The 27,228-nt window shown below is 59.8% G+C and overlaps 1 protein-coding gene across 8 annotated transcripts; it reads left to right on the forward strand.

The window, feature by feature from the left end:
• ClC-c (chloride channel protein 3) lies at nucleotides 1–26,314 on the forward strand. 8 transcript variants are annotated; one of them, XM_037213885.1, is made up of 18 exons: nucleotides 46–80; nucleotides 2,319–2,413; nucleotides 3,997–4,047; nucleotides 8,060–8,183; nucleotides 9,721–9,747; nucleotides 12,253–12,385; nucleotides 13,003–13,140; nucleotides 14,450–14,561; nucleotides 16,361–16,522; nucleotides 17,141–17,428; nucleotides 18,062–18,244; nucleotides 20,445–20,659; nucleotides 21,060–21,302; nucleotides 21,782–21,908; nucleotides 22,273–22,494; nucleotides 23,544–23,676; nucleotides 24,801–25,008; nucleotides 25,600–26,314. In XM_037213885.1, the coding sequence occupies exons 3-18, from the start codon at nucleotides 4,036–4,038 to the stop codon at nucleotides 25,688–25,690; spliced, it is 2,418 nt and encodes an 805-aa protein (XP_037069780.1). In that variant the 5' UTR covers nucleotides 46–80; nucleotides 2,319–2,413; nucleotides 3,997–4,035; the 3' UTR covers nucleotides 25,691–26,314. The 8 variants fall into 8 exon arrangements, with proteins under 8 accessions (XP_037069777.1, XP_037069773.1, XP_037069776.1 ...); XM_037213882.1 differs by lacking the exon at nucleotides 3,997–4,047 and having other exon boundaries at nucleotides 1–80; XM_037213878.1 differs by lacking the exon at nucleotides 3,997–4,047 and having other exon boundaries at nucleotides 44–136.
• The last annotated feature ends 914 nt before the right edge of the window (nucleotides 26,315–27,228 follow it).

A 27,228-nucleotide genomic window follows, 5' to 3' on the forward strand; every position in this document is an offset into this window, starting at 1 on the left:
CGCGGTCTCACAGCATTGACGAAGTGACGTGAGCGACGTTGTGACGGTGTACTGGTTGGGGCCGCGAGCGACATACAGAGGTGTGGATGGAGGTGTTGGTTGGTGCGTGACTAATTGATGGATGCAGATGAAATAGGTGGGGCCCAAATATTTAAGTATATATTGGTTAAAAAATATGGATGGCATCGTCATAAGCGGAACCAGGTGCAGAGAAGGAGGTTTGCGATATTTATGGTGTGCTTATTTTTGTTTTTTCCTTTGAAGGCGTCGTTTTCCCACCGTAGTTTTCATAGCACATTGAGTGATTACTGTAGACAGCATGCTAATCTGCAGTGTATGTAACTGCCTATTGAGTTTGAATTTGAAAAAAGCCTAATGAATTTGAAATTGAAAGATTAAATGCCCAGGCAGGTAGCTGCATAAAAATTGCATAAATGGGTAGCTATATAGGCAGTGAGGTCAATATACCAGCCCAGATGTGAAAACATTTGAAATTGGTTATGGAATGAACTCATTACAAATAGCAAAGCACACAAAGCCACAACACCCCACCCTGCCTCCTAGCCCATTATTGTGGGTGGTGAGTAAACTCAGTGTGGTCTGTACTAGCATTTTAACCCCACATTTGTTGTCTGCTGTCCAATCAACCTGCATCTTATCATAACATAATGTGTAAAATCATACCAAATTTGCTCACAACCCATCATGGGTTAATTCATGTGAAAATGTGCCAATCAACAGAAGCATTATCATTTACAGCTGGGTATTTCACCTTGATGTGTCAGTGTTGTACTGTAAGTTCATAAAACAGTATGCTTTCATGGCATTTTTAGGCTGGAAGTAAGATGACATGATTTTGATTTCTGTGTGTTGTTTGTTCAGTGTGTTCAATACCTTACCTGTAAAGTGTAATTCTGAAATAATGAATGAAGCTTAATGCCCATTACATGCAGTTCCATGTGCAGAGCAGCCTGTTTTAAGTCCCTGTTGCTCAGTGAATGTAAGAGTCAGTCTGATATGTGGCCAGGCTGTGCCATCCCAAATCTGTGCTGGTGCCTGATCTGAAGGGTAGTTTATCTGGGTGAAACATGGCTAACAATTGAGTCATAGCTCTATATAATGCCAAAATAGCCTGGTAGTTTGTGTTTGAAATGAAATAGCTGTACTGGGATGATGCGACAGTGTGTTTTGCAACAGATCATGCCCAGTAAGAAGTCCACTCCTATAGCATTTTCTACAAAACCCTCTTTCAAATGTTGAGAGAAAATGTTGAAGCAGTAGTTCTATGACACCCTTGACATTACAGTAGGAAGTATCCTGAAGATGATCACATCCATGACATACTTCATGTTGCACCAATGCATGCCTGTGCTCCACCATGGCAAAAGAAGAGACAGAGACAGAGACAGAGACAAAGAGAGAGAGGTAGAGTGAGAGAGAGAGAGAGAGCAGCATTTATCTTAAAGCTTTCATTACATTCAAGACAATAGCTAAGATAGCTTGTATTCTGATCTGATCATGATCTAATCTGATCTGACCATTTCACGCTGGTGTCTGATACCATTAGATCAAAGAACAATGCCACATCACTGAACAAGCACTTTAGGATGTGGGAGGCAGCTTTCCAATATCCCATATGAACTTTTGTCATGAATTATGGGGCTGGTTTTCATTTTCTTTGGCTACAGTCATGCACCATTCCTTTTATAATGTAATCTGAATGTTCATCTTTGAGAGCCAGCCTGCATTGCCCTGTCCTTCTTACTTCAGCTCCAGTCAAGGGCAACATCACTGACCAATGGGATGGGTGATTTTATGGTTGTTTTTTCACAAATATCAGTCACCCTTAGAGGTATGTATGGATTATTTTTCTTGTGTGACATGATGGGGCTGCAGCACAGCACTTTGGCTGATGCAAACTGTGACGGGACTTCTCATGTGTTTTTCTTCCTCAGTTAACACTATTGCCCAGGTCCAGCCATTCCAGAATGTGGTGCTAAAGTGGGCCTGTGTCTTGGCTCATAGATGTAATTGTTCACAAACAGTTGTTGAATAGCAGCTGTCTGGGCTGCTAGGGGTGTGCAGTTTTGCTATGAAGCCTTTTGATTTTAATTCATGTGTTAGTTACTTATTAGTTCCTCTAGACTATTACATATTTCATCACTCACTGGGGTGTCTAGAAAGCCAGTAGTATTGGCTTCACTTCCCTGCAGGGCCTACCCTTTTTGCCCAGGTGTATGGCCAGCAAAGCCATATTGCAGTGCTTGTTGAGTGCATCATACAACTCCAATAGCCAATCATCATGCTCCTTTTTTCAGCTGGTTACTCAACTGATGATGATGGTATGGAAACTGATCCCCTGAACACTACTGACACCATGTCATACGACTCCCTGGGGTCTCCATCTGCCCAGGTACGTACACATCCCATCTGAACGAGTCTTTCATGTGGAAACTGATCCCCTGAACACTACTGACACCATGTCATATGACTCCCTGGGGTCTCCATCTGCCCAGGTATGTACACATCCCATCTGAATGAGTCATTCATGTGGAAACTGATCCCCTGAACACTACTGACACCATGTCATACAGCTCCCTGGGGTCTCCATGCACCCAGGTATATACACATCCCATCTGAACAAGTCATTTATATGGAAATGGATGCCCTGAACACTACTGACTCCATGTCATATGACTCTCTGTGATCTCCATCTGCCCAGGTATGTGCACATCCCATCTGAATGAGTCATTCATATGGTGCAGAAATGGCATGAACTGATCATGATGTGCTGCTGGGTGATGACTTCTGTGGACTAGCAATTTAATCTGATGAAGGTGGCTGTAGCACAGTATAAATATGATAGAATGAAGAGCCTTAGCTCACAATTAAACATTGCTCAATAGAATATGTCATTTGCAATGAATGATGCAGCAGTTGGAAAGTGTGAGGCATATTTTCCATGCTGTTTTTATGTGATTAATTGTCACCATTTCTGTGTACTTGTAATTTCCACAACTAGCAGTGGCCAGATACCTCAACAGTAATCTGTCTGATTGCACAGTGGTAGACTGAAGCATGGCTGCCAGCAGCATTAGCCCCAGCATGGCAAGTTTTGCCAGCTACAGTATGCTGATGGAGGATGCCCCCAACCTTCCCTGCTGATCCCTCACCCAATGTGTGATGGCAGAAACTTGTAAATGAGATCCATACTTTATAACTCATGCAACTTATGCTACTCTACTGGCACACTATAACTGATACAATATTCATTTTAAATCATGTGCTTTGGTTGGTCCATCAGGCTGGGTCAGATCAGCTGAATTATTCTGTAGGTACTCTTGCATGCATCCACAGACCAACATTGTTCCAAGGCAGATTGTGTCATGGTTGCCTCTGTGAGGCAATGTGTGGTCATCTGAGATAATTCCTGTGACTTTTTTATTAGGCTTCCACCTTTACTCCCAGCCATAAGCATGCACTTACAATGTTCATGTATGGTGATGATGTTTGGATGCTGTAAAAGGTCTGTTAACACCATATGGGGATGGTTTTCAAGACTTGTATCATGTTTATCTCGCATTGTCTTGGTTTATTAGATTGGTTATGGGTTGCCCTGGTATCACAAAGCAACTGACCACTGACAATCTTCATAAGTTAGCCAGTTGTATACTGTTAAAGTTGGCTGGTGGCATCCAGCTGTCTGTTTTTTCTCCCCTCTGAACTCTGAGATCGGTCTACAAACTCTGAGACCAGTCTGGGATGTTTGAAAGTGACACTGGTCAATTTATAAGAGTGATGATTTGTTACTTTTTAGGCATGTGAGCTCTATTGATGATACTTCTGCATATGTTTTGGCATTAGTTGACCATCTGACTGTATTGTTTGGTTACCATTTCCCTGCAGGACAGAGGCTACACTGCGTCGTGATCGGCTTTGTCTGTATTTGTGTGCATACTGTCACATGCCAATATCTAACAAACCCATCTGTTTTAGTACCTCTAAGGCTTGGATTTGGCTGACGGGTTGGCTGCGATGTTCCGCCAGGTATGGTAGAAGTGGTTCGGCCGCTCTTTTCTCTTGTTTGCCTGTGAGGGAGTGGTTCACGGTTAGCCTGCAGCAATAAGTACTAACAAGTACTTTGTGGGAAAGCACTAAGCACACAGCAGACCGTTTAAAGGGGCACGCAATAAAGGCTGAGATGGACTATATGAAGCTATTTTTGACATCTGAGGTTCCATTGCAACATCGACATTATTGTTAAGTACAAAATGGTCTTCGACGTCCCAAAAAGGTTACGTCGCAGATGTCACAAGACGTCGCAGGTGTCCCCAGTTATTGGCCACTGAGTATAGTGGGTACTTGTGTGGCAGTAAATGCTCATTTTCAATCATGGAAGCTATTTATGACGCTTGATAGAAACGCGCACTGTGATTATGTTCAATAATCAATTAGTTGGTATACAGGCAATAAACTAAGACATAAGTTTATCCAGCTTCCTACACCGCTCATGACCCCAACTGAGTCGTTTTTAAGTAGTTCGCGATTTTTAGCAGGTTTACCCATTTTCTGCTGATATGTAGCGCGTCACTGCCGCCAGTTGATAGGCAACTGTATTTGGGCAATTGACTCCTGTATCGTCGTCTGCCGTGCTTGTCCTGCACAGTGGGTTGGGAGCTGCCACGGAGCAGCGGCCGCCCCCGTCCTGGCCGAGGTGGCGGTATTTGCAACAGTCCCAGCACGTGCCATTCCGAAACCGACCCCGGGAGATGCGGTCCGACCCCGGGCCGTACGTCTGCTCGGCATGGCGAACCTGGCAGTCAGCGCTCTGTCGTCAGTTGCCGGAGTGACACGGAGCACCGGAGTCTTTGCTCTGGCAAACTGGTGTTAGCGCTTAGTATCTCTGAGCTAGCGGTGCTGGCGGGTGGGCCTGTGAATGGGACATACGTGCGTCACCATAAGGCCAGACGCCCTGTACTTTTGCTTCGGCAGTGAGCGCCTTGGGGCAGGGTGATGTGGCTTGAATCCCCCCCCCCCCCCCCCCCCCCCACACACACTCGAGGCGTGCAGGCGAGAAAGCTTTCAGCTTGGTGGAGGGCTTCTGGTGCTGGTGTAGGCTCGCACGCTGCCTGGCCGACACGGCTGCGCGTGCGGTAGAGTGTTCGGGTTCCGGCTGCTGCCTTGTTGGCTGAAGTGGTGACGTCACATGGACAATGTGGCGACTGCACTGTGTCGTGTGCCGCTGGTAGCCTGGTGCTTCCAGGCGGCCGGGCTGTGCCGCTCGTGACACCGCTGCAGTGTGGCCGCGCGTCTCTCAGCGTCTGATCTCGTGAACAACAGCAGCCGTTTAGTCGTGCCCCGCTGGGGAATGTGTGCGGTGTGTCCCTGGTGATGCGAGTGGTGTGATGCAGTGGCACTGCGTGACGTCAATGCTCTGATGTTTTCTGTGCCTGCGGGGTATCTCGGATCGTGTCGTGTTGACGTGTAAAGTATAGCACAAGCCGCGCCCGCACAGCCAATACTCTTGAGCGCCTTTTAGCTGCGCGCACGTCCACTGCTGCGGCGAGACCACGTCGGTAACACTGCCGGCGAGCACCCGTGAATAGCGTGATGTGCTGTAAGTGGCGGACATTTACGGAAATGGTGGACAGGCGCCAGCCACCCACCCCACCTTCCAGCGCGCGGCTGACAACCACCGAGGCAGCACTCGGGTCGGCTGCGTTGTGGGTCGGTGCATGTCACAATGTAGTCCGCGATACATGGCGTTCCCATTTGACTCCAGAGACCGTGTGGCATACCGGAATCTGTGAACGCCCGCCTCCTTTGAAGTACGTTATAAACTAACGTACCAGCTGTAGCGCGACAGCGTGCTGTGTTGACACGAGCCACTGGCGTCAATGGAGGAGGCCACAGCTCCCGCGTCCGTGCCACGCTGCCCTGGTAAAACGGCGGAACTCGTGCCGACGCAGTACCGTTGTCTGCGCGGGTTGATACGCGTCTGGTGGCAGTGCCGCGCCAGACGGGCGGTGCGTCCCTCTGTCGCGGCGATCTTCGCCGTCCCGAGCCGATTGCTCAATCCTGGACGGTTCCAGAGCTGGGCGGCGACGCCAGACTACGCGGCGGAGCACGTGCTGGGCTGGGGGGGGGGGGGGGGGGCGGTACACGTGTTCACCGCGGCAGCCTCCGGTGGCTGGTGCGGGGCGGGACGGGGCGAGCACGGCGGCGGCCGGCCGACGAGAACACGTCTGGTTTACTGCCTGGATGGGTGACGTCAAGTCACCAGCGCCTGCTTTGTCGACGACTTGGATGTCCGTCCTGTAGCCATGTCGAAATGTCAAAGCGCAAAAAAACGAAATGTATAGATCCGTAAAGGGGGTAAGGCCACTATGCATGTGGCAAGGTGACTGCAATTGTAACTTGCCCACTTGTGACAATGCCAATCGTAAGACCGCCGCCCGCGTAGCGCGTAGGACAGCCAGAAGATTCTGTGAGGACAAACCGCTGACCGGCGTGTGGGGGAGGGGGAGGGGGCGAACCGACACCGTCCGCGCGGCTGTGGACGGAGATCCGCACTCCGCCTGGCCTGCTGGACGCTGTTTACGGAGAGGAGAGACGGCGTGGTATTTATAATGGCGCACGCCGGGGGACAGCGTGGTACCCCGTCACTCACCAGACGGCCGGGGGTGACCTCATTTCCGGGCGGCCACGTACGTCAGGCCTGACATCCTGCGTTGGCGTAGGATGACACGCCTGAACAAACAATAGACCCATTTGCGGTGGGCACGGGGCAGAGGCGCTTAACCGCTCATCTTTTACCGAAATTGCGATAATGTCGTGCTGCTATTTCAAAGCGAACGAATTGGGGCATAGCGTTTTATCGGACGTGTATGCCCATCAGGGCCCCATGCTTGCTTTCTTTTCGTCATGTCGCTAGCAAAGCAGCGACTGACGACAATTGAATGCTTACGGACAAATTACCACACCCAGTTCCACGGCGTGCGTGCGCCATAATCATCATTCTTTCGATTATTCTACGGTTGGCTAGGCTCGTTTGCACATGGCCTTTCCCGTGCCAGTGCCTTACTTCGGAAGATCGACGCGGTGGATAGCAAACGGCCTTCTCGGTCTAAGCACTGGGCTGTTTATTTGTCTGACCGCTTTGTCTTGAGGACGCGGTTTACGTCTGTATTTAGTAACGCTCTGTACTCGCCACTTCCTGTGTAATACTGGAAAGGGCGTTGGTAGAGAGCAATATACGACACCATGGCGTGGAGCACTCCACGGGACGTTGAATCATGTCCGGTTGGCCGTCCAGCAAGGTGGCCTTTACACTTGGGTTTATTTAGTTATTGACATTCCAAGGAACAGTGTGGGTTAGATTTTCACCTGACTGTCCAAGCTCATCTTCGATATGGTAAGATTAGGGGGCGGGTAGATGGTGTGAAAGAGTCGGGACGTTCCCAAGTTTTCTGTTAGTTATGCTCGGAAAAACGCTGCCCACGTGGGAAGCAAAGGGGGGGGGGGGGAGGGCGGTGCTGTACCGACGTGACCACAGTCAGGCGGGGGGGGGGGGGGGGACGGGGGCTGGTCCGCCGAGCATGCTCGGCGACCGACGGTGGGCGGTGGCCGCCCCAGCTGGGCCAGCAGCTGACCGCTCGCGGCCGCGGCCGGTGACAGGTGCTGCGGTCGGCGGCGCCCCCGACACACGCCGCCGGCCGGCCGCGCCGCGCGCCGCTCCCGGCCGCGTCGCAGGCTCCGGTCGACGCGACCATGTACGCCTCCCACCTGCGCTGGGCGGCCGCAAGGGGTCGGCTGGTCTTCCAGCCGGTCCAGCGCGCCGACGACTCGGCCTCCGACTGCTCCGACCCGCCGCCTCAGGTGCTGCTCCACGCCCGCGTGCCGCCGCCACCTGACCTGCCCCGGCTGACCTGTGACCTGCCACTGCCGTGTGGCCGGCGGCTGAGCGCGGCGCGCTGACCCGGCTGACCTGTGACCTGCCACTGCCGTGTGGCCGGCGGCTGAGCGCGGCGCGCTGACCCGGCTTGACCTGTGCACGCAGCAGTCGCCAGAGACTGGCGGCGGCGGTCAGCGGCGCCGCTCCGACGACGACCTCATGGAGATCACCACCGGCGGTACGGTGCTGGAGCACTCGCTACCGGAGAGCGACCGGCCGCCACCCCACGGTCAGTCTGGCTGCCACCCGCGACCTCAGCACGCCGCACCGCCCCCCCCCCCCCCCCCCCTCCCCCCGGCGCCGGTCAAGCGGCCTCTGTTTGTGGCCCGCCCTATGCAGGTCTTTCCCGTGTCCCGTTGATTGGCATTGTCCATGTTGCGCGGCGCACCTGGGCCCGGTTTGTTTCCAGAGTAGCTGGTTACGTCATTGTATCACATAGACTCTCGCCATCTTGATGCTGCCTGATGCCTGCTTCGCCGTCACTGGAGAGAGGCTCTTTTGAAGCCCTCTCGTAAGGCATGATCATGAAAACGTTGAAAGAGTTATCCTAAAACATTGCAGACGGTTTTAAGAAGTGTTGCGATAATATACGGAGTTTCAGGGCGTAGCAAGCTATTGCTTGTGTCAAAGCAGTCTTTCCGGGATGATTCATGCGGGATGATTTTAAAGAAATTGAAATGCTCAAAGCAGTTTGTGTAGGAAGTCATGCAAACGGCTGTCGTCTAACCAGTAGTTTTTCACGCTTGGGCGGGTCCATATATCAACACCGAAAGATGCTTGCTGACCTGCGCACACACACCACGCACGCGCGCGCGCATGCGATCATCCGTTCACACACGTGTATCCGAGCATTCGCGCCGACTTGGACCGCATGATCCCGGCGAACCGGCCACACAGCCGCCGGCGGGACGTCACTCAGCAGCGCGCTGCAGTGTCGGCTGATGTGGGGGACGCCTGGCTCAACCCACGGCGACGGATGCCTGTGTTTCACGTGTATGGTGACGCTTTAAATGGCTGTGTGCATGTGTTTACCCAGGTAAAGGCTGTTGTAGTCATGTCGTGCCCACACCTGCGACCAGCATATGTTCAGGTACCGTGGTTGGAATGGGAGCTCGATTTAGGTTAGGTTGGGTAGTCCCCTTCCCCTCGTGCCGTCTGTGTCGATCGCACGGCTTTGAGTGGTTGTCTCATATGGACGGCTTGCATCTACTCCGGTCATCGTATCCGAGAGCGCATTTGTTTGATGGAAGCTCTTGTAAACCGAGCGGCATGTTGATCTGGCTCAGGTCCACGGAAAGTCCGGCCAATTTGGGCTTTAGAGAGGGGTGCAGGCCTTAGTTGACGCCAGCTGGTTGTCGTTTCCCGGTAGCATTGAAGTGGGTGTCAAACCAACAGCAGTGCAAGCCTCACGGTCTGCTAGGTTTATCAATGCGCTCCGGGACGAGCTGCATTGTTTTGGGATTGACGCCAGGGTGTTAACATCTTTGGGTTCCGTACATGCCCAGACATGTTCATTTTACACAGTCTGTGAGGACGTAGCCTTTAGCCCTTGGCTGTTTGGAGCTGACCCTTGGAATATGCCTGCCTCCGCTGAACGGTTTATATCTGTCGTCGGTTACAACAGATTGCCTGGTGGATGTCGCAGTGCTCCCCGGGACCATTTTCGCCGCGCGGCTCTGCATGTTTTCTGGATGCCCCGTGCATGTACCGCGCCGCTTGGACACCACGCGAGCTCCAACTGATCGATGTTTCTTTCCGCCTTCTAGGACATGTATCCTTCGCTGGCCTTGGAGGTAAGTCATTGCGTGAAAGTGTGTGCTGCCTACTCTTCCAAATGCCTAACAATATGTGCTGCTATTTCCTTCCACAATTTTCACTGCACCTGCTAAGCACGTAGCCGTGCACCAGCCTCGTGTGCAGCCGGGCCTGCGGTGGCGCGGCCGCTGTGGGCGCGGCGGCGCCCGTAGCTCACCTGCGCGGGACGCGTTAGTCGCCGCCGCCGATGCTGGCCGGCCGTCACGCTGTATCTGCCCTCCGGCTGGCCATCGGCGGGTATGCAGTGAACACACCTCCCCGTGCGGTGCGGCCGGGCCGGGCCGGGCCGGGAGCGAAGCCGCCGGCGCCGCCGCCGCCGCCGCTGACACCGGACCCAGTGGGCTCGCGCTCCGGCCGCGGCGGCGGCGGTGGGCGCCGGCCGCCGGCCGCTGGCAGCTGTGACCGACGGCGGGCGTTCGTCCCGACCCGCCCACCTGTGCGGCGTCACGAGGCTCGCGCTCACGCCGCTGAGCCGTCACCCTGCCGTCAGCGGGCCCGCCGGCTTAGAGCGAACGGTCGGCACGCCGGAAGGCCGGCCGCCTGCGCCGGGGCGCGGACCGCGGTCAGCGGTGGCGCCGGACCGGCCGGACCCACGCGCTGGTGGCACCGACCCCTCTCCCTGGTGGCCCCCATCCCCCTCTCTTTCTGACACCCGCCTTTTCGGCGGAGCGTCGCGCGGCCATGTCTTTGGTCTTGGCCTCCGTTTTACTAAGCCGCTGATTCCAAGTATCCGACTCGAGCAGCTAACACCGGCTGCGCTCACCGGCGGGTGCTGATCGATCAAGAGCTGGCGGACCGCGGTCGGCAGTCACTCCAGCCCGGCTGGCGGACCGCGGCCGGCAGTCACTCCAGCCCGGCTGGCGGACCGCGGCCGGCAGTCACTCCAGCCCGGCTGGCGGACCGCGGTCGGCAGTCACTCCAGCCCGGCTGGTGGACCGCGGTCGGCAGTGACTCCAGCTCGGCTGGCGGACCGCGGCCGGCAGTGACTCCAGCTCGGCTGGCGGACCGCGGTCGGCAGTGACTCCAGCTCGGCTGGCGGACCGCGGTCGGCAGTTACTCCAGCTCGGCTGGCGGACCGCGGCCGACAGTCACTCCAGCCCGGCTGGCGGACCGCGGTCGGCAGTTACTCCAGCCCGGCTGGCGGACCGCGGTCGGCAGTCACTCCAGCCCGGCTGGCGGACCGCGGTCGGCAGTTACTCCAGCCCAGCTGGTGGACCGCGGTCGGCAGTCACTGTAGCTCGGCTGGCGGACCGCGGTCGACAGTTACTCCAGCCCGGCTGATGGACCGCGGTCGGCAGTTACTCCAGCCCGGCTGGCGGACCGCGGTCGGCAGTTACTCCAGCCTGGCTGGTGGACCGCGGTCGGCAGTTACTCCAGCCCAGCTGGCGGACCGCGACCAGCATTGACTAGCGAACCGTGCTCGGGTGGGGGCGCTGACCTGCTGTCCGGAGGCGTGAAGTCTGCATGGCCGGACCTGCGGCAGCTGCGCGTGAGCGTCGGGTGCCAGCACTTCGCTTTGGGCCGTGTGAAGGGCTGCTGGGCGGCTGTTCAGGCGGACACCGACAAGTTGAGTCATGCCTTCCGCTGGCAGCGGCGCGGGCGCGGCGCGGACGCCGGGCTGCCGTCCATCTGTGAAGTGCAGATATCGGGTGGCGCGCATCTAGGCCGGAGCGCACTCACGTCACGTCACGCACACACGTCAGAACTGCCTCAGACGACGGCGCCAGCTCTGCGGTGCTCTGAACCCTCGGACACGGCGCCGACCTCGACCGACCACCGGCCACACATGCCCGATCTCGACCGACCACCGGCCACACACGCCCGATCTCGACCGACCACCGGCCACACATGCCCGACCTCGACCGACCACCGGCCACACATGCCCGATCTCGACCGACCACCGGCCACACACGCCCGATCTCGACCGACCAGCGGCCAAACGTGCCCGATCTCGATCGATCACCGGCCACACATGCCCGATCTCGACCGACCACCGGCCACACGTGCCCGATCTCGACCGACCACCGGCCACACATGCCCGATCTCGATCGATCACCGGCCACACATGCCTGGTCTCGATCGATCACTGGCCACACCTGCCCGAAAGTGCCGGGCATACCGGGGTGTGGTGCTACCGATCTGGGCCATGCATTTTCACGCACAGTTTGGCGCTGCGCACGTACCGCCAAGGGCGGGTCCAGAGCGGCGCTTGGGGGCCAATCCGGGTTTGGCGGATGCAAATCCAAAAAAAGCTGTCGATGTTTCAGAATTGTCATCGGGTTCTGCTTTTTTATCTCAAGGAGTGTTCGAAAACTAGTCTTGAAGTCCAAGCTGCTCGTATTGGGTAATTTTTCGCCCGAGTTGTGCCATCCTTGGGAGGTCCGATTGGCCCCCTTGGGTCCGCCCCTGCACCCTGCGCACACCCCGTCGGCGGCCATTCTCGACACGTTGGGACCTGTGCGTGTGCGTGCTGTGACCGGCAGGCGTCACGAGCGGCGGCGGCGGCCATCATGGTCTGGAGCAGCTCGAGCCAGAGGGTGAGCCGTTCGGCCAGTACGACGACTTCCATACCATTGACTGGCAGCGGGACCTGGCCCGCGACCGCATGCGCCACAGGTGAGCGGCCCCCGAGGCAGGGTGACCCCTGGTCACAGCGGGGGGCTGGTGTAGGCAGGGGGAGGACCGCATGCGCCACAGGTGAGCGGCCCCCGGGGCAGGGTGACCCGTGGTCACAGCGGGGGGGCTGGTGTAGGCAGGGCGAGGACCGCATGCGCCACAGGTGAGCGGCCCCCGGGGCAGGGTGACCCCTGGTCACAGCGGGGGGCTGGTGTAGGCAGGGCGAGGATCGCATGCGCCACAGGTGAGCGGCCCCCGGGGCAGGGTGACCCGTGGTCACAGCGGGGGGCTGGTGTAGGCAGGGCGAGGACCGCATGCGCCACAGGTGATCGGCCCCCGAGGCAGTGAGGTTCTGTGTTACAGCTGGTCACACCACCCACCGATGGAGTTCGAGAAGGCGCCAGATCCCGCAGTTGTTTGCGGTGCGCCCGATTTGCGGATGCGCCATTGATAGTACCGGTCCAGCTGTATGATATATGTCACGAAGCAGTTAGACCAGTTGGGCCAGCGATACCGATCCGGTACTGTGAGGGCGCGTTGTGCCGCGGCACGGTGTGGAGGTCACCGAGGTGGGCGCCGGTGTGCCAGCTGATGTCAGCTCACCCCCGCTCGCGCAGGTACATCGTCAAGAAGCGGCAGACGGGTTTCTTCGACCTGATCCGGCAGTTCCACGACGCCTGGAGCGGATGGCTGTGCGTGCTGTTCGTCGGCATCGTGGCCGGAGGCGTGGCCGGTGTCATCGACATCGGCGCCAGGTAGCGGGCCGGCCGCCGCAGGTCCGTGGTCAGGTCACCGACCCCGGCTGTGACGACGCTCACGCACGGCCTCTCGCCGCTGCCGTCCGCTCGCCCGTCCCGAGCCGGTGGCCGTTGGTCGGAGTGTGCCGATGCTGGGCCACTGGCGTTGTGGTAGCGTCTGCGCTCAGGCTTGTGTACGGGCTACGCCGGCCGAGTGACCGGGCGTGCGCTGCCCTGACGCCGGTCGAGTGACCGGGTCTGTCCTGACGCCGGCCGAGTGACCGGGTCTGTCCTGACGCCGGCCGAGTGACCGGGTCTGCCCCGACGCCGGCCGAGTGACCGGGCGTGCGCTGCCCTAACGCCGGCCGAATGACCGGGTCTGTCCTGACGCCGGCCGAGTGACCGGGTCCGTCCTGACGCCGGTCGAGTGACCGGGTCTGTCCTGACGCCGGCCGAGTGACCGGGTCTGTCCTGACGCAGGCCGAGTGACCGGGCGTGCGCTGCCCTGACGCCGGCCGAGTGACCGGGTCTGCCCTGACGCCGGCCGAGTGACCGAGCGGGCTCTGCCCTGACGCCGGCCGAGTGACCGGGTCTGCCCTGACGCCGGCCAAGTGACCGAGCGGGCCCTGCCCTGACGCCGGCCGAGTGACCGGATCTGTCCTGACGCGGGCCGAGTGACCGGGCGTGCTCTGCCCTGACGCCGGCCGAGTGACCGGGCGTGCCCTGCTCTGACGCGGGCCGAGTGACCGGGCGTGCTCTGCCCTGACGCCGGCCGAGTGACCGGGCGTGCCCTGCCCTGACGCCGGCCGAGTGACCGGGCGTGCTCTGCCCTGACGCGGGCCGAGTGACCGGGCGTGCGCTGCCCTGACGCCGGCCGAGTGACCGGGCGTGCGCTGCCCTGACGTCGGCCGAGTGACCGGGTGTGCCCTGCCCTGACGCCGGCCGAGTGACCGGGCGTGCTCTGCACTGACGCCGGCCGAGTGACCGGGCGGGCTCTGCCCTGACGCCGGCCGAGTGACCGGGCGTGCCCTGCCCTGACGCCGGCCGAGTGACCGGGCGGGCTCTGCCCTGATGCCGGCCGAGTGACCGGACGTGGTCTGCCCTGACGCCGGCCGAGTGACCGGGCGTGCGCTGCCCTGACGGCTGGGAGGCCCGTGTGCTGCACCAGCCGGCGGCGGGCCTGGCCGGCGTCGCCGCGAGCCCCACACATGGCCCGGGGCGTGCGGCTCACCGCGTCGCGCCCGTGTTCTCCTCGTCGCTATCGATGGCAGATCCGGGGGCTGGGGTGAACGTGACCGGCTGACCACCGCCTCACCGCCGCCCGCAGGTGGATGGAGGATATGCGGTTCGGTGTATGTCCGGAAGCGTTCTGGCTGAACAAGGACCAGTGCTGCTGGTCATCCAACGAGACGTTCTTCGAAGGCGACAATTGTTCACAGGTGATTTGATCTGGTTGCCTGTTTGGCCTTTGCCTCCCTTTGATGGCGACCCTTTGCACATTGGTGGGGACGGGCGCGTATTTCGAGGTTCGATAGTCGGTGCCCCACGCCTCGGTGCAGGGACAGGCTGGAACCCCCTCCTGGCAACCTCTTATTTAATTTGAACCGTTATAGCTTGGCCAGTACACATTGACGGAACTGAGAATTGATGTCAGACGTGCTGACATGGTATATGTTGATTTCTTCCACAGTAATACTAACCTGCATTCAAAGCATTCCCTCGTTTTCCTATTGAGAACCGCCATTAACTGTGGTCCTCATTTGCGTCCTTCCGTGGCCACGTTACTTTTGCGTTGTCCTTTCTGACCTAAAAGGCCACAGACAAGACTGCTGTCAGTCCAACAGAGTGTCTGTCAGAGCACGACTCGGTCCCAGGTCTGCGACCTTTCACTGACGTGCAGACTTAATTCGGTGCTGCGCACGCCGTTACCAAAGGGACGCATCGCTTGAAGGCCAGCCAGGAAACGCGTACAAAAAGACGCATCGATTGAGGGCCAGCCAGGAAACGCGTGCAAAGGGACGCATCGCTTGAAGGCCAGCCAGGAAACGCGCACAAAGGGACGCATCGCTTGAAGGCCAGCCAGGAAACACGTACAAAGTGACATTTCATGGCAGTTTTAGCCATGCTAACTGCAGTACGTCACCTAACATATGGTTGGCCGTCCAGCGGACGTTTTTTACGTAAACACGGTGCAGTCATCTTAACACAAACACACATAGCCTATGGCCCAGGCCATGGCTGTAATGTGATCAGACTTGTGGTGGGCGAGGGCCTGCCACGCTTCAGCTTCGTCAGGGTGTTGGGTACCCATAAGACGCGAATCTGGCGTGGTCCTCGAGACCAGCTGTGTGTTTCGGCGTCGCTGCTGCGGCCCGCTCATTTTGATCGTCGAACTCAGTGGCACCAAGTCAAAATTAACTCCGAAATCTCTTGTTATTATTATTGTTAGTGGTCCATTATCATGCGGTAAGTCCTGTACTGCTCAGCGTGGCACCCCCTCCCTTGCCTCCCCCTGATCAGCAGCTGATTCGATGGGGTCGGATGGACGCCTAGGTCTCAGGAGGGGCTTCAGGGCCTCTGGAGCTGTTACTGGCACACTGTGTTGCCGGCTGGGTGGAGGAGAATACTTTCGAGGCCGAGTATGTCTGATGACGCTGCATAGGCTGTGTCATGTCTGTCGTATTTTCCTTTCGAGGCCGAGTACGTCTGATGACGCTGTGTAGGCTGTGTGTCACGTCTGTTGTATTCTCCTTTCGAGGCCGAGTACGTCTGATGACGCTGTGTAGGCTGTGTGTCACGTCTGTTGTATTCTCCTTTCGAGGCCGTGTACGTCTGATGGCGCTGTATAGGCTGTGTGTCACGTCTGTTGTATTCTCCTTTCGAGGCCGAGTACGTCTGATGACGCTGTATAGGCTGTGTGCCACGTCTGTTGTATTCTCCTTTCGAGGCCGAGTACGTCTGATGACGCTGTGTAGGCTGTGTGTCACATCTGTCGTATTCTCCTTTCGAGGCTGAGTACGTCTGATGACGCTGTATAAGCTGTGTGTCACGTCTGTCGTATTCTCCTTTCGAGGCCGTGTCTCTGATGACCCTGTATAAGCTGTGTGTCACGTCTGTCGTATTCTCCTTTCGAGGTCGTTTGTGTCTGATGACCCTGTATATAGGCTGTGTGTCACGTTTGTTACGTTTGTCGTATTCTACGCGGCCGTGATGATGACGTCGCCGATGCCGCCCACAGTGGTACTCGTGGCCAGAGGTGCTGGGCGCCCAGCACGACAGCGCCGGCGGCTACGTGCTGGCCTACCTCTGCTACGTGCTGTGGGCGCTGGTGCTGGGCCTGCTGGCCGTGCGGCTGGTGCGCACCTTCGCGCCGTACGCCTGCGGTTCAGGCATACCGGAGGTGAGGTCCGAGGCACCGCCGCCGCCGCCGCGAGCTCGCTCAGCATTGTCTGTCGCGTCTACTCCTGCACTCGCTGATTCGTTTCCTTGCCTCTTCATCACCTGTCTTCTCATGTTATCTCTTCGTCCGCTTCTCTCTCCATTATCCTCAAAGCGTGCCAACGGAACCTGGCGCCTAGAACATCGTTTATGATACATGACGTTACATTTGTTGACATGTGTTCATGCGCTTGATGTGTGCTGACTGGCCGTGCACCGTCAGCTCTGGGCCACCACGTCATCCCGCCGCCCTTGATGTGTGCTGACTGGCCGTGCACCGTCAGCTCCGGGTCATCACGTCAGCCCGCCGCCCTTGATGTGTGCTGACTGGCCGTGCACCGTCAGCTCCGGGTCATCACATCAGCCCGCCGCTCTTGATGTGTGCTGACTGGCCGTGCACTGTCAGCTCCGAGCCATCACGTCAGCCCGCCGCCCTTGTGCGATCCGGTCGCTGTGTTTTTGGGCTGAGTGTCAGCCGAGCGTGGGCTGGTCCGGAGCGTGTCCCCCTCCCCCCCCCCCCCCCCCGCTGAGAGCGGAGCTGGCCGTCCGGCGGGTGCCTGACCTCGTCCGGCGTCCGCAGATCAAGACAATTCTGAGCGGCTTCATCATCCGCGGCTACCTGGGCAAGTGGACGCTGCTGATCAAGTCGGTGTGTATGATGCTGGCCGTCTCGGCCGGCCTGAGCCTCGGCAAGGAGGGCCCGCTAGTGCACGTCGCTTGCTGCATCGGCAACATCATCGCCTACATGTTCCCCAAGTACGGTCGCAACGAGGCCAAGAAGCGCGAGATCCTGTCAGCGTCGGCGGCCGCCGGCGTCTCGGTGGCCTTCGGCGCGCCAATCGGCGGCGTGCTCTTCAGTCTGGAGGAGGTGAGGCTGATCGCGCCGATCGGTGGCGTGCTCTTCAGTCTGGAGGAGGTGAGGCTGACCGTGCCGATCGGCGGCATGCTCTTCAGTCTGGAGGAGGTGAGGCCGACCGCGCCGATCGGCGGCGTGCTCTTCAGTCTGGAGGAGGTGAAGCCGACCGCGCCGATCGGTGGCGTGCTCTTCAGTCTGGAGGAGGTGAGGCCGGCCGCGCCGATCGGCGGCGTGCTCTTCAGTCTGGAGGAGGTGAAGCCGACCGCGCCGATCGGCGGCGTGCTCTTCAGTCTGGAGGAGGTGAGGCTGACCGCGCCGATCGGTGGCGTGCTCTTCAGTCTGGAGGAGGTGAGGCCGACCGCGCCGCGTGACCAACATCGGCCCCGACCTGGATGGTATCGGCGAGCTCCACGGACGTGTACATGGTGAAGACTTGCTACTCGTGTTGTTCGGGGCTGGCTGCTAGTGTTGGTCAGCCTGGGTGTATGGCGTTGGAGACGGCCCCTGGCGCTCTGGGCGAAGAACGTCACCCAGGTCCAGACGGGGAGAATGTGCGCGACCGCCTGAGTAATATCGGCGACTGTCCGATCGAGATGTGGCGATGGGCGTGTCGGTATTCTTCACGCCGTTCGTGCCGCGTTACAGGCCAGCTACTACTTCCCGCTGAAGACGCTGTGGCGATCCTTCTTCTGCGCCCTGATCTCAGCGTTCATACTGAACTCAATCAACCCGTTCGGCAACGAACACTCGGTGCTGTTCTACGTGCATCATGAGCGACCGTGGATCTTCTTCGAGCTGCTGCCGTTCATATTCCTGGGCATACTGGGGGTGAGTGGGGCGGCCGACGCCCTCTGCCGCACGCTGGGCCCGCCTGCGGTCGGCGTCCAGGACCGTGGCGATCGCTGCCGTGTGGGTGACGTCACCGCGGTGGTGGTGGGGGGGGGGAGGGGGAGGGGGACGCCGCCAGTCGACCGGCAGCTTGCCGGTGGGCGGAAGCGTCGCCAATCGATGGTTGGCGACAGGCGCGCCGTGGCCGCCAGCCGAAGGCGGTGTTATTGTGTGGCGGCCCGCCGCTGCAGCTGCACAAGCCGTATCTGGGGAGTTCTGGGGCGGTGATTGGTTGGCGGCCCGCCGCTGCAGCTGCACAAGCCGTATGTGGGGAGTTCTGGTGCGGTGATTGGTTGGCGGCCCGCCGCTGCAACTGCACAAGCCATATCTGGGGAGTTCCGGGGCGGTCATTGATTGGCGGCCCGCCGCTGCAACTGCACCAGCCGTATCTGGGGAGTTCCGGGGCGGTGTTATTGTGTGGCGGCCCGCCGCTGCAACTGCACCAGCCGTATCTGGAAAGTTCCGGGCCTGCGTGCTTCCAGACAACGCAGTGACATTGTGAGCCACCCGCAGATAAGGCGCCACGGCGGGTGTTTGACTGCCCTCAACGAGCAATATGATGGCGGTTTTTTATCGCATGGATTGTCGACAGTAACTCGCCTGGGTAGTGGCTATTTTCACACGATTCATGTGAAGTGTGCCTCGAGTCGCTTGCCGTGCATAGCGACGATTGACAGTGATGGTGGGCAGATGATTGACAGTGACAGTGACAAAGCGGCATGGGCAGTGACATCGTCAGAATGTGACCGATACTGAGGCCCCGTCACCAGTCCTTGCCATCGTGGCGTGACTGGGGCTGACCCTCCGACACGGTGGACCGCCACCGACCCGTCGGCCCCGGGCACAGAAGGCGGCCGCAGACTGGTATGCTCCGCTGGTGACGGGGCGTGGTGGGTACTGGCCACGATCCTGGACCACTGACCTCACGCGGACAGCGTGTGGTCCCTGCTGGTGTGTGACTTCGCCGTCTCTGTGAGCGCGTGCCCCCCCCCCCCCCCCCCCCCCCCCCACCCATCTATCCCTGCGCTCACGCCGACCCAGCTCTGTGACCGATACTGTCCCCTGCGTGGTGATGGACACCTCTCGCCAGATGCACTCTGCCGCCAGACTGACACCGACCCCGTTGTCCTAAGACCGACACCGACACCGCTGTCCTGTGGCCGACACCAACCCCGCGGCCCCGACCGACGCCAACCCCGAGCTGACCGCGCTGTCCTGTGACCGACACCGACCCCGCTGTCCTGTGGCCGACACCAACCCCGCTGTCCTGTGACCGACACTGACACCGCTGTCCTGTGGCTGTGACCCGAGCTGACCGCGCTGTCCTGTGACCGACACTGACCCCGCTGTCCTGTGGCTGTGACCGACACTGACCCCGCTGTCCTGTGACCGACACTGACCCCGCTGTCCTGTGGCTGTGACCGGAACTGACCCCGCTGTCCTGTGACCGACACTGACCCCGCTGCCCTGTGGCTGCGACCGGAGCTGACCCCGCTGTCCTGTGACACATCGACACTGACCCCACTGTCCTGTGGCTGTGACCGGAGCTGACCCCGCTGTCCTGTGACCGACACTGACCCCGCTGTCCTGTGACCGACACTGATCCCCGCTGTCCTGTGGCTGTGACCGACACTGATCCCCGCTGTCCTGTGACCCACACCGATCCCCGCTGTCCTGTGGCTGTGACCGGAGCTGGCCCCGCTGTCCTGTGACCGACACCGATCCCCGCTGTCCTGTGGCTGTGACCGGAGCTGACCCCGCTGTCCTGTGACCGACACTGACCCCGCTGTCTTGTGACCGACACTGATCCCCGTTGTCCTGTGGCTGTGACCGACACTGATCCCCGCTGTCCTGTGACCGACACCGATCCCCGCTGTCCTGTGACCGACACTGACCCCGCTGTCCTGTGGCTGTGACCGGAGCTGACCCCGCTGTCCTGTGACCGGAGCTGACCCCGCTGTCCTGTGACCGACACTGATCCCCGCTGTCCTGTGGCTGTGACCGGAGCTGACCCCGCTGTCCTGTGACCGACACCGATCCCCGCTGTCCTGTGGCTGTGACCGGAGCTGACCCCGCTGTCCTGTGACCGGCACTGACCCCGCTGTCCTGTGACCGGCACTGATCCCCGCCCTGGCTGCAGGGTGTGATCGGCGCCGCCTTCATCCGCTGCAACATCTTCTGGTGTCGCTTCCGCAAGACGTCGCTGCTGGGCCAGTACCCGGCCACGGAGGTGGTGGTGGTCACGATCGCCACCGCCATCCTCGCCTTTCCCAACCCCTATTCACGCATGCCCAGCTCCGAGCTCATCAACCTGCTCTTCAACGACTGCGGCCCGTCGGAAGGCATCGATCTCTGGTGAGGCCTGGTGACACGGTCTATCCGATCTGTGTCGATCTGTGATGAGGCCGAGTGACCCTACCTGTCCAATCACAGTGTCGATCTCTGGTGAGGCCTGGTGACACGATCTATCCGATCTGTGTCGATCTGTGATGAGGCCGAGTGACCCGGCCTGTCCAATCACAGTGTCGATCTCTGGTGAGGCCTGGTGACACGGATCTGTCCGAGCTCAGTGACGCCCAAGACCAATTCCAGCTAGTGTTGCGATGGTAAGACCTAGCCAGCTATCGCGCAGTACGCTATACACGTGCTGCATGGTAGTGCGCCGTACGTCTCAGAGGCTTGCCATAGAGTCACGCCGCCGTGGCTGGCGGCAGTCCTCGCCGTCGCCGTTGACGGCCGGCATGTCCGTCCTCAGCGACTACAAGCACAACTTCACCAACCTGAACCACGCCATCGAGACGCGCGAGGCTGCGGCCGGCGTGTACTCGGCGCTCTGGCAGCTTGCGGTGGTGTTCGTGCTCAAGTTCCTCGTCACCATCTTCACGTTCGGCATGAAGATCCCGGCCGGCCTGTTCATCCCGAGCATGGCGCTGGGCGCCACCATGGGCCGCATCGTGGGCGTCGGCATGGAGCAGCTGGCCGTCTCGTACCCGCACTGGTCAGTGGGCCATACCCGACGGTGCCGGCCGGCCGGCCCGTCAGCTGGGCTGCGCTTTGTCGGCCCCGGCAGTCGGCCAGCCCACTACTGTACCGGATGTTCCGTTTGTATTCGCCAATAGTGAGGCAGTGCAGGTCTGTAAGGTCCACATATATCTTGTGGCGTGTTGACTTGTGATATCCCACATGATTGTCTTGTTATTGTGCATATTATTAATAAGTTGCCAGCTTGTAGCGGCATTTTTTGCTGGGATAGTTACGAATGTTGGATTGCTTTGAGCGTTGTTCGAATCCACGAAGGACTGCTCCGTTTGTGTTTCGTTTGCGTTGTGATGTGACTCGGCGTCGCGGCTGGCCCCGTCCCGCCGGGGACCGTGCGTCCATGACCCCGCGCCACCGGAGGGCTGCCGGCGGGGCCGCTCCTGCCCTCCCGCCGGCCCGCCGACCCCGCCTGACGCCTGGCCTGGGCCCGGCCGACAGGTGGGTGTTCAGCAGCGAGTGCACCACCGGCGAGAACTGCATCACGTCTGGCCTGTACGCCACCGTGGGCGCGGCGGCCGTGCTCGGCGGCGTCACGCGCATGACCGTCTCCCTGGTGGTCATCATGGTGAGTGGCGGCGGCGGCAGGGGACGGCCGAGCTGGCGAGGGGCAGAGCCGGCGACTGCCTCACCCACCACCGCCTACCGGTGTGTCAGGAATAGGCCAGCAGACTAGCAGAGGGCAAGCCAGTGATGCGACGCCGCTGGTCGCCGGCCGCATTGGTCTGCTGGAGCTGCACTGTGTGTGTCGGGCGCTAGTCTGCGCGCCCCGGCCGCAGCTCAGTAGGCGGCTGTGTGGCGCGGCCGGCGCACTGGTGCCGACGGCGGGCTGACGGTCCGACGGCGCCGTCCGCAGCTCAGTACGCGCTGTGTGGCGCGGCCGGCGCACCGGTGCCGACGGCAGGCTGACGGCCCGACGGCGCCGTCCGCAGGTGGAGCTGACGGGCGGCGTGAGCTACATCGTCCCCGTCATGGCCGCCGTCATGGCCGCCAAGTGGGTAGGCGACGCCCTAGGTCGCGAGGGCATCTACGATGCCCATATTTACCTCAACGGCTATCCGTTCTTGGACAGCAAGGAGGAGTTTGACCACACCTCGCTGGCGGCCGACGTGATGGAGCCGCGCAACAGCGCCCCATTCAGCGTCATCACCCAGGTACGGAACCGGCCTCAGCAGCGTCATCACCCAGGTACGGGACCGGCCTCAAGGGAGCGGTCACCCAGGTACGGGACCGGCCTCAGCGGGGCCTCAGCGGAGCCTCAGCGGAGCGGTCACCCGGGTACGGGACCTGCCTCAGCGGGGCCTCAGCGGGCCTCAGTGGAGCCGGTGTAGCCGCTGGTCAGCGCCATCACCCAGTTACTGCACCGGCGATTATGCTGTCCAGCCCCTGTCTAGCAGTCATAGTTTAAGGAAAACGCTGAACACGGTGATGCATAGTTGCGGTAATGGCCAACTATTGGACACGATTGAAGGCAAGAACAAACAAACAGCGAATGCCGTGAACATTGACATGATGCCAGCAGCCAAGCAAAGGTGTGACAGTGTTGTCGATAATGCGAGTGCGCGTCTTGTGAAGGATTTCTTCGTTTGATGCGTGATACAGTTTTGCGCATAAAAACATACGAAAATAAACTCGCAAATCACGGGCACAACGTTCTCAGCACCGTTCCAAGGCATGGCATTCCTTAATAACCTGCATACTGATAGGACAGCATCGTCCTCGACTGAAGTATAGCTGGACTGCCACCATATGCGAATCTCGGTTATAGGCTTGTTTCGTCGCTGCACCCAGGAGCGGTCATCGAGACGTCCGTGTGATCGGTTGCAGAGAGTCTCGTGATGCTTGTCAGCAGCCCCGCCCCGTGCAGGTGCTGGCTGGGGTGCTGTGCCGCACCGTCTCCTGCCAAACTACTCCCGACCACCTGCCGTCGGCTTTGGACGGGTCGTTCTTTACAGTGTCACCGGTCGTTACAGTTGTTCTTCGGCTGACACCTCGTGCAGTTTTGCGCGTAGAACCATTTCACTGAGAAATATATGGACGGTTGCAGCTGGCGCCGTGGCGAGGCTTCGCCCGTCTGCGGTATTTTACTGTATGGACTCTAGCTTTTCTAGCGAACAACTCGAGCTGTCGCCTTTCGCTGAGGGTGACACTACACAGGTGACGTGGGAGCTACCCTAATCGCCGCCGTGCGCTGATGCTTCAGGACTCCATGACTGTGGCCGAGGTGGAGCAGATGCTCAAGGAGACGGGGCACAACGGGTTCCCGGTCGTGGTCTCGAAGGAGTCGCAGTACCTGGTCGGCTTCGTGCTCCGGCGCGACCTCAACCTGGCGCTCGGTGAGTCACGGTCTGTAGTCCGGTCACACCATCGCTCGGTGAGTCACGACCTGGAGTCTGGCCACCCCATCGCTCGGTAGGTCACGGTCTGTAGTCCGGCCACACCATCGCTCGGTGGGTCACGGCCTGTAGTCCGGCCACACCATCGCTCGGTGGGTCACGGTCTGTAGTCCGGCTACAGCATCGCTCGGTGGGTCACGGTCTGTAGTCCGGCCACACCATCGCTCGGTGGGTCACGGTCTGTAGTCCGGCCACACCATCGCTCGGTGGGTCACGGTCTGCAGTCTGGCCACACCATCGCTCGGTGGGTCACGGTCTGTAGTCCGGCTACAGCATCGCTCGGTGGGTCACGGTCTATAGTCCGGCCACACCATCGCTCGGTGGGTCACGGCCTGTAGTCCGGCTACACCATCGCTCGGTGGGTCACGGCCTGTAGTCCGGCTACACCATCGCTCTGTGGGTCACGGCCTGTAGTCCGGCTACACCATCGCTCGGTGGGTCACGGTCTGCAGTCCGGCCACACCATCGCTCGGTGGGTCACGGTCCGTAGTCCGGCTACACCATCGCTCGGTGGGTCACGGCCTGTAGTCCGGCTACACCATCGCTCGGTGGGTCACGGTCTGCAGTCTGGCTACACCATCGCTCGGTGGGTCACGGTCTGCAGTCTGGCTACACCATCGCTCGGTGGGTCACGGTCCGTAGTTCAGCCACAGCACTTCTCAGGGCCGCCCGAACGGGCCACATGCTGTCTAAGTTCGTGCTTGTTTTTAGTGGTGCTTATCGCACAGCCGGCCTATCATCCCTTGAAAACGACATACGTTTTTGAAGGGTCATGTTGCTGGGCGGCATACCACACAGAGCGGAAGTGGCCTGGTGATACTGTGTGATGACGGTGACCAGCTGACGACTGCGGCGCCGCCTCCGGGGCGCTGTCTCCGGTGCTGTGTGCCGCGGCTGGCGGGGCTGGAGCCGGCCGGTGCTGACCGGGCCCGTCCGGTGATACGGTGTGATGACTGGCGGGGCTGGAGCCGGCCGGTGCTGACCTGGCCCGTCCGTTGATACTGTGTGATGACTGGCGGGGCTGGAGCCGGCCGGTGCTGACCGGGCCCGTCCGGTGCCGGCAGCGGGTGCACGCCGCGACGGCATCAGCGGCCAGTCGGTGTGCCTGTTCAGCAGCGTGCCGGCCGGGCCATGGCCGGGCCCGCCGCCGCTCAAGCTGCGCCGCATCCTCGACCTGGCGCCCATCACCATCACCGACCAGACGCCGCTGGAGACCGTCATCGACATGTTCCGCAAGCTGGGCCTGCGCCAGACGCTGGTCACGCACAACGGGTCAGTCGGCGTCGACAAGATGGGTGTGGCCGCGAGCTCGGTCGCCGGCTCTCCGCCCACGCCCGGCGGCTAGACCGGCAGCATTTCGGGAACGCGTCTTTGTCTTAACGGAGTGTACAGTAATGGCGTGGAAGTCGGATGATGCGCGTCTATAATAGCATGTAGCGTATAATCGCTATCACGTTCTGGGCCGATTGACTTGAATTTTAAATAGCTTTGCGGACAATGAGTTGTGGAATTTTGCTTCCAGAGTTGTGCTTCAAACGCAGACACTTGTTCCCGCGTTCAATGTTCACATGTTCACGCAAGTTGAAGTTACCAAGATATGCATGAAGGCAATAATTAAACTTGATTTGTCGAACCGCGTCAGTTAGGGGCTCAAACCGATCGCTGCAATTCAAGCGGTACGATCTGTCTCTGAAGCTAGCGAGATGAACAGTAAAATGCACATAGCCTGACGTGTTCATTACATCTGTATTGCCGGCGCTCATGAGATACGCCGTGTCGTTGGCTCCGCGCGCGGGTTCACCGGCGGTGGGTGGGTCGTTGGCTCCGCCCGCGGGTTCACCTACTCTGTGTGGGTCGTTTCAGACGTCTGCTGGGCATTATCACGAAGAAGGACGTGCTGCGGCATCTCAAGCACCTAGAGTCTGAGGACCCGGACCCGGTGCTGTTCCACTGAGCGGGGCCCAGCTGCCGCCCGGCCGGCCGCCTAGCCCTGTCCCCTCCGTGACGTGGGGGATCCCGCCGACGCCGGCCGCCCTAAGCTACTTTCCATACACCTCGTACCATGTTTGTTTTATAGTTTTAGCTGGATCGTAACGGTGACCGTCGCTGCACTCGGCGCGTGTGTGGCGTGAGGGGCGGCGTCGCGGCCGGTGATTACCTTTAGTCTGTGTTTAGCTAGCCGCCGCATGCTTGTGAGCGCCGGCGCCTGGTCAGCTTCGAGCGGTGTCGGCCGGCGGCGGGTTTTGCCCATGCGCCGGCGCGCTCCCGGCCTGGTGCCCGCCGTCCGGCGCCGCCCGGCCGCGGCCCTACCGCACGGAGCGCAACCGGCCGACGTCTGACCGAAGCGCACGAGGCAGCGCAACGGAGCCGATCTGATGGACGGCTGCGTGCCGCGCCAGCGTCCGATGTCCACTGGCCGGACTGGGCTGGCGCGTCCCACCCGAGCGTGTTGGTGTACTCGAGTATTTATGCGTATTATATGGCGGAACCCGTTGTCGGGCGGTCTAGTATGTGAGTCAGGGAGTGACGCTACCACGTGCGACACGCCGAGGGTGGCGAAATATACGCTCAGTGTCCTCGGCCGTGTGTAGCTGGGGCGCAACTCCTGGGTCAGCTGTGAACGCTCCGGGGTGCGGTGGGCTGGGCGGGGAGGTCACCGCAGGACCTATGGCGACCGCGATCTGCTAACTGGGTCAGCTGTGAACGCGCCAGGGTGCGGTGGGCTGGGGGGGGGGGAGGTCACCGCAAGACCTATGACGACCGCGGTCTGCTAATTGGCGCAGCTGTGAACCGCGCAACGGGTACTCAGTCCAGCTGTGAACCGCGCGGCGGGTACTCAGTCCAGCTGTGAACCGCGCGGCGGGTACTCAGTCCAGCTGTGAACCGCGCGGCGGGTACTCAGCCCAGCTGTGGACCGCGCGGCGGGTACTCAGCCCAGCTGTGAACCGCGCGGCGGGTACTCAGCCCAGCTGCTGACACCCACACACTTGGACGGTCGACTCGAGTGGTGGTTTGAAACGCAGCACGTTTTACGTTTAAGACAGTAGAGCCCACGAAACCAGCACACCGCGCCAAGACCGTAGCGTTATTTGGGCGTACGGGAAGGACAGCCCGCAGGCAGGGCAGTCGTCGCGGGCTCACATGAATCGCTCGCTAAATGCCCAGCCACACATTTCGAGTTAATTCATATTTGCTCCGTTTGTGCATCGGAAAACCGCGGCTTGGAGCTTATTGTCAGCAGGCTCGTGGCGCCGGTTAAAGCACGTGATGAGCTGGCGCGGTCGTATGGCACAACTTCAAACTGATGTCAAAGGGGTTGAGCTTGCACCAGCCCTGCTTGCAGAGATGCGTGGCAGCGTGCTGGCGTCAGCCCTTACCGAGTGCGATATTCCTCAACAACTTTTATGCAGCTTGATGCGAGTAGCTTGTCTTCTAACAACGCCTCACTAGCTGCGCCCCTACATGCCTGCCGCTGGGAGCGCCTGTGCTCCT

This window comes from Pollicipes pollicipes, unplaced genomic scaffold (genome assembly GCF_011947565.3).
Source record: "Pollicipes pollicipes isolate AB1234 unplaced genomic scaffold, Ppol_2.1 Scaffold_3447;HRSCAF=4054_pilon_pilon_pilon, whole genome shotgun sequence".
NCBI classification, from domain to species: domain Eukaryota; kingdom Metazoa; phylum Arthropoda; class Thecostraca; order Pollicipedomorpha; family Pollicipedidae; genus Pollicipes; species Pollicipes pollicipes.

Bases quoted from the DNA above. Each gene is read 5' to 3' on its own strand.
- ClC-c (XM_037213878.1), top strand. The intron at 14,562-16,360 runs GTGATTTGATCT...TGCCGCCCACAG, and splicing joins AAGGCGACAATTGTTCACAG to TGGTACTCGTGGCCAGAGGT. The intron at 20,660-21,059 runs GTGAGGCCTGGT...GTCCGTCCTCAG, and splicing joins TCGGAAGGCATCGATCTCTG to CGACTACAAGCACAACTTCA.